The sequence below is a fragment of the Triticum aestivum genome, chromosome 6D, assembly GCF_018294505.1.
Source record: "Triticum aestivum cultivar Chinese Spring chromosome 6D, IWGSC CS RefSeq v2.1, whole genome shotgun sequence".
NCBI classification, from domain to species: Eukaryota; Viridiplantae; Streptophyta; class Magnoliopsida; order Poales; family Poaceae; genus Triticum; species Triticum aestivum.
In genome coordinates this window covers 3,109,895-3,116,011 of record NC_057811.1, presented here as the reverse complement: position 1 = coordinate 3,116,011, position 6,117 = coordinate 3,109,895, and the positions used below count along the sequence as shown (strand labels likewise).

General features: G+C 40.5%; 1 protein-coding gene across 1 annotated transcript in view; it reads left to right on the top strand.

The window, feature by feature from the left end:
* LOC123142916 (uncharacterized) overlaps positions 1–3,544 on the top strand; it is a 12,255-nt gene extending 8,711 nt beyond the window's left edge. Inside the window, exons 11-16 of the mRNA XM_044561626.1 lie at positions 967–1,000; positions 1,095–1,432; positions 1,510–1,638; positions 1,720–1,877; positions 2,638–2,706; positions 3,016–3,544. Coding sequence (XP_044417561.1) covers positions 967–1,000; positions 1,095–1,432; positions 1,510–1,638; positions 1,720–1,877; positions 2,638–2,706; positions 3,016–3,247 — 960 coding nt within the window. The 3' untranslated portion in view covers positions 3,248–3,544. The remainder of the gene's footprint in view (positions 1–966; positions 1,001–1,094; positions 1,433–1,509; positions 1,639–1,719; positions 1,878–2,637; positions 2,707–3,015) is intronic.
* The last annotated feature ends 2,573 nt before the right edge of the window (positions 3,545–6,117 follow it).

Genomic DNA, 6,117 nt, shown 5'->3' with positions numbered 1-6,117 from the left:
AACCGGGACTAAAGGTTAGACCCCTTTTGTCCCGGTTTGTGACACAAACCGGCACTATAGGTTAGACCTTTAGTCCCGGTTCGTGTCACAAACCGGGACTAAAGGGGCTCATGGGGCCCCGGCCTGACGCCAGCCTGCCACCACCCCTTTAGTACCGGTTCGTGCCACAAACCGATACTAAAGGTTCAACACGAACCGGGACTAATGCATAGCCTCAGATTAGTGCCGGTTAATTTACAAACCGGGACTAAAGGGCTGAACATTAGGCCCTTTTTCTACTAGTGAATGCTATACCCAAAAAAGAAAATAAGAAGTGGTGTCGAAAAAAGCAAATTTAGTATTGAATAACCGGGTGAAATTGTCAATTTTGCTCAGTTGGCACAAGTTTGATTTTTTTTCTGAAAATTCAGTAGTTAAACTTACATGCCGATGAAGACATGCATGAATATTTTGGCAATTTATTGCAGTAGGGATGATTTGCCAAATTGTTTTTTGAGCACCACTAGACATGGAACTCGTTATAGCCAAAGGGAGTTATTGGAGTTTACTATTAAGCTTCATTCACTAGTCAACGCAACCAAAAGTCCGAACTGATTGAAAGGGCTAGGCATCCACATATGCACCCCTTCTCACGTGTGACGTGGAAAGGCAACACGTGAATTGTGAAGGCCAGGACTTGAACTCAAGACCTTAGCCCTAAATACCATGTGTTGCGACCACCTTGCATGGGGATGTCATGCAGTAGTCTTGTGCATATATATCAACTATATGTGTCAATTTTTTATGGTGTACATATAGCCTACTGGATATAGCACAGTGGTGTCTTTTGGCAGACCTGGGTTCAAACCCTGGACTCGGTGGATTCTACTCAGCGTCCCACACTTTCAGTCTGTTTTGCTCAGTTGGCGTGCTTAATTTTCTTCTATGTACGAAATAGTTAACTTGTGTGCATATATGTATCTGCAGGAAGTGAAATTGGTTGAGTTGAAGTGGGGAGAAGGCATGCTTCTGACTTTCACCACATTGACGTAATGTTTTTCTTTCTCATCACACATTGTCACAATATATAACATTAAATATCTATCCAATTGCAGTTTGTTTGGCTAAATTTATAGCCCGGGAGCGATGGATTATCGCGGGTTTTACCAGCGGAGTCCTATGTGTGTACAGTTGTGATTCACGAAAGACAATCCGTGTTCTGCGTAAACACTTAACATCTATCAAGTCTTTGGATATCCATGAAACTGAGCCGTACTTGCTGTCAGCATCCGATGATGGCATAATTTTGCTCTGGGGCTATGAAAAGGGCTGGCGTTTGATGAAAAAATTTGATGTCCATATGGGCTATGATAAAGACAATATTGTGGAGCAAGTCAAGTTTAACCCAAAGGACACCCATATGTTTGCCAGTTGCCAGCAGAGTAACATAAAGGTTTGCAGATTTCATCTAGATGCGTTGCATAAATTTATCTGAATTTTCCTGATACATGTATTTTCTTGAAATTGCAGATATGGAATCTGCATACTGGTCAATGTAAGAGATTACGCTTGTGGATGTCAGGCGTTCTGTCTTTTGATTATTTCAGTCGGTTTGAGAAGCTATATTTGATCACTGGTTCACAGGACAAAACTGCGAAGGTATAGCATTTTCACTGAATAAAAGACTAGCCCTTTATGGCGCTTATAGAATATTTGTTCACTCACGAGTTTTTCTCCTAGTTGAGTCAGATCTGGGACTACGAGACAGAGAGTTGCATTCACACATTGGAAGGTCATACAGATGTTGTTAAGATTGCCTATTGCCATCCGGATCTTCCAATACTAATTACAGGTTCATGGGACGGGTCAGTTCGTCTCTGGGACTCCACCACCTACCGGTAATTAAGTACTGTATAAACACCCCTGTAGCATCAAAAGTCTGGACACTTGCACCGTGCATGATCTTATTCACCCACAAATGCTAGTTATAATCATTACCTAATTGATCATGTTATAATGCTACTATATCTTACTTAAATTTGGAATATAGATTGATTGAAATCTAAGTTTGTCAACATATATGCTTAATTCGCAACCCACAGTTCCCACATACCCTGTGTCACTGGACCGAATGCGTAGGATGGGTTTAGGGTACTCGATCTGATAATGCCCCCAAGTCACGCGATTCCCACACTTTAGGAACGCTGGCTGAGCCCAATGGCTTGCTCCCCGCAATACTTCCTCTTTACCCATGTCGCCGGCATTAGGCATCATCTGCATTCCATATAGTTCTCAACCTTCTACTAAGCATGATCTCCATCCTCATGTTCCGCCTTTCCACAATAAAAATCTAAGGATGGTGCAGTCTGTCTCCCAAAGCAGGCTACATTCAGGTCATTAAAAACACATACACAGCATCTTACCCACTCATGAAAATGAACATGACTGCTGGTATGTAGGGTAGGCTGACTGCAAAGTGTAATTGGTCACAATTTTTGTAAATTTGATTGCACAGAGTTTGATGCTACCATTAGATACTAACCCATCTTCTTCCATATTTCCAAAAAATGATTGCTTGGGCATTTTTGTGGTGTTTGACCATCTTTACAGAAAATCCTCAGAACACAAGTGTTAATGCTGCTCGCCATATTTTTGCAGGCTTGAGCGCATACTGGACTTTAAGCTTGGAAAAGTGAATTCTATAGCATGTTTCAAGGGATCGACAAGGTATATGGTGAAAAGTACCTTGTTATATTTTATATTTGGTTACTAGAAAAAAAAAAGCGCATCCTGCTAATGCACATCCTTGAAAGGCAAATGATAAGAAATTACAATGCAAATGTACCGATTTTGGCAGCATGGAGTTTGTTCATCATGATTGCTTTTGTTGTTGTGTCATTCAAGGCATTCATTTTTCTTTCTACAGTAAATAATTCTAACCTCGGTACAATTGTCGTTGCACAAAATGAAGCCAGTGTTTATTTTGACCTTGTTGCCTGCAATGAATAATGTGCGCAATATGTCAAATTGCCGCAGGATTGCGATTGGACATGATAAAGGATTAGTGCTGGCAGACATTGGCCTTGGAGAGTTCAGTCCATGCATGATAAGACCATCTCTAGTGCTGCAAGCGAATTCGAGCCCGTCTGTTATACTACAGGATGCAGCAAGAAGGCACATTGAGTTGAACCGACAATTGCGTTTGGTAGAGCATGAGCATGGCCCAACCATGGGAAGAAGATGGAGTATGGGGAGCTACTATGCTTAATCTTTTTACTAGTATGGTTATGTTAGTACTTTGGTTAGCCGAGCATGCAGAGTGAAGTGCGGCGGCAGAGGTGGTAGAGCGCTGCTATCTGTTCTGTTCTATTGGGGTTCGATTCTAGTGCTAGTCCACATTGCAGGAAATAAAATGCGGCAGCCTGTCAGGATTGCTCGAGTGACTACTGTTGGTTGTCGCAAGTTGAACATTATTCTTGGTTCTACAAAAAAACTACTAGTATTTGTAGTATGACTCATTGGCTGTAATGACCATACACTGAGATGAGTATTGGCTGCTGTTTTACTATTGGATCCACCCAGAAAGATCAATGGGCTCGAATAGCAAGAGGGCAACGCTACGTGTGGGTCAGCCGATGGAAACACCTGATCGGTCGCCCACACAGCCATCAGATTATATCGTGGGTGACCGTTGGATCTCGCTGTTGACTCTTCCCCTTTTGTCATGTTCGCATGCGGGTCGCAACAGCGGTGAACCACGCCTCTCAAACCTCTCCCTAATATATATATATATATATATATACACCCTGGGTGAGGAATAGTTATTCTTCACCCCCTCTCTATTTTGACATCAATGCACCGTATTTTTACGTTTTGTAAATTTTATCTTATTTCATACATAAAAAAAGAACGTAAGAAAATATGTACTCGCCGTAAAAAATATTTTATGTTACATAAAATTACAAATGTAAAAACATATTGTAAAACATACATAAAATGTGATTTTTCTGATCTTATAACTTTTTTTAGACCAAATTTTACATATTGAATTAATGTGCATGTAACTATTTATATTCTAAACGTAATTTATTTAGGAAGTGATCGTAAGATTACCTCGGGTGAAGAATAACTTATTCTGCACCCTGGGTGATGAATAGTAACACTATATATATATATATATAACAATAACAATAACAACAATAATAATAATAATAATAATAAATATATATATATATTATTTTATATATATATATATAATAATAAAGCATGGATTGACTTTGTCGGGTTCACCGTCACAATACGCTTCCTCCTATGAATTTACGCTTTCACTTTGAATTTAAAACATATAGGCGAGGTGAAAGAAATGAAAGAGAGGCCCAAATAAAGATGGGATGTGTTGCGCTAAAAAAGAAATAAAAGAGGATGCATGGCAAGGAGATCCCATAAATATGGGATGTAAATAAGGATATGTATGGCAAGAAATAAAAGAGAGGCTCGATAAAGATGGGATGTGCTGCGCTATATAAAAGAAATATAAAAGAAAGGACGCATGGCAAGAAAATTCGAGGAGATCCGAAATATATGGGGATGTGCTGCGCAAAAGAAATAAAAGAAAGGACGCATGGCAAGAAAATTCGAGGAGATTCAAAATATACGGGGATGTGCTGTGCAAAATAAAGGAGACATTTCATATAAAAGAAATAAAAGAATGGACGCATGGCAAGAAAATTCGAGGAGATTCAAAATATACGGGGATGTGCTGCGCAAAAGAAAGGAGACATTTCATATAAAAGAAATAAAAGAATGGACGCATGACAAGAAAATTCGAGGAAATCTGGTAAAATATATGGGATGCGCGCCGTAGGGGAAATATATAAGATGGGATGTGGGCAGTATAATACATGCGTCTACATTAAAAAAAATATTGTTTATGTATTTTGAAAAAAACTCTTCAAGTACGTGGAAATATATTAAAGAGTTGCAACAAAAATATTTGCAGACATCAACACATTTTTTTCAGAACGGTTGTAAATAACAAGCCAAGTGACCCATTAGCAGAGGGGTGGGAATTATAAGGTAGTCAATGTTGACGAAAAATATTGGACGAGCATAGAGAAGGCATGAGAAGTTCCGGAGCGATATTTCACGTCAGAGTGAAGCAAGGAGGAGCCCGGGACGATGCCGCGAGGATGAGCTTGACGTCATGGAGCTGAGCTAACAACAGGAATGTTGTTGAACATGCCATAAGTTGGTGATGCTTGAATCAAAAACCATCCATGATGAATGCATGTCTCTGCAGTGTGATAATGTATCATCGTCTGTTCTTGTCGTTTTCCTTTACCAATAATAACACCTCATTCCGCGCATGTCATGAATAAATGAATTATTGCTAGCCCGTTTGTATGTACTTTTTAAATCTACATGCAAGCCGTGTTGAAATAGAAGAGCTGGACTTCTGGAACAGATTCTTAGATTCTATACCCCTTTTCTAGATTAAAAGAGCATGTGATATATTTTTCTCCCGTTGCAACGCACGGGCCCTTTTGCTATAAAGCACGGATTGACTTTGTCGGGTTCACCGTCACAATACGCTTTCTTTTCATATCATAATACGCTTTTACAATTTATATGGATAAAATTGTAATATAAACGAGGTGGTACTAATTTAGGGTACGCACTAAAGATTTTCGAACGGGCTTGTATTTTCTACATCTGAGGTGGTACTATTCATGTGATTTCGTCCGTAATTTCGTCCCACTTTTTAGTACGCCAGCGTGGGCCTCATCAATCGTCCGTCAACAAATGAACGCTAGGATGGGCCTCATCCATCCCAAACATCTGGTAAAAAACAATTGAATGGATAATCTCACATCGTTTTCTTCGATACAATCTAACCAGTTCAAATATCTTTGCGGGTCAAAGACAACGGAGTGGGTCAAAGAAAGAAACCTTGAGACAGAAACCCAAGATCGAAGAAAGGGAGACGACGAGAGGCGGTCGCAGCCGCCGCGGAGGCAGAGCACGTCCACTGAAACGCGTCTGAGAGGACAGATTTGAGAGATCAAGCGGAGTCCGAGGCTGGACATGGCCGCGGCGGCGCGCCACGACGGCCACCCGGAGACGGAAGGGCGCGGCGTA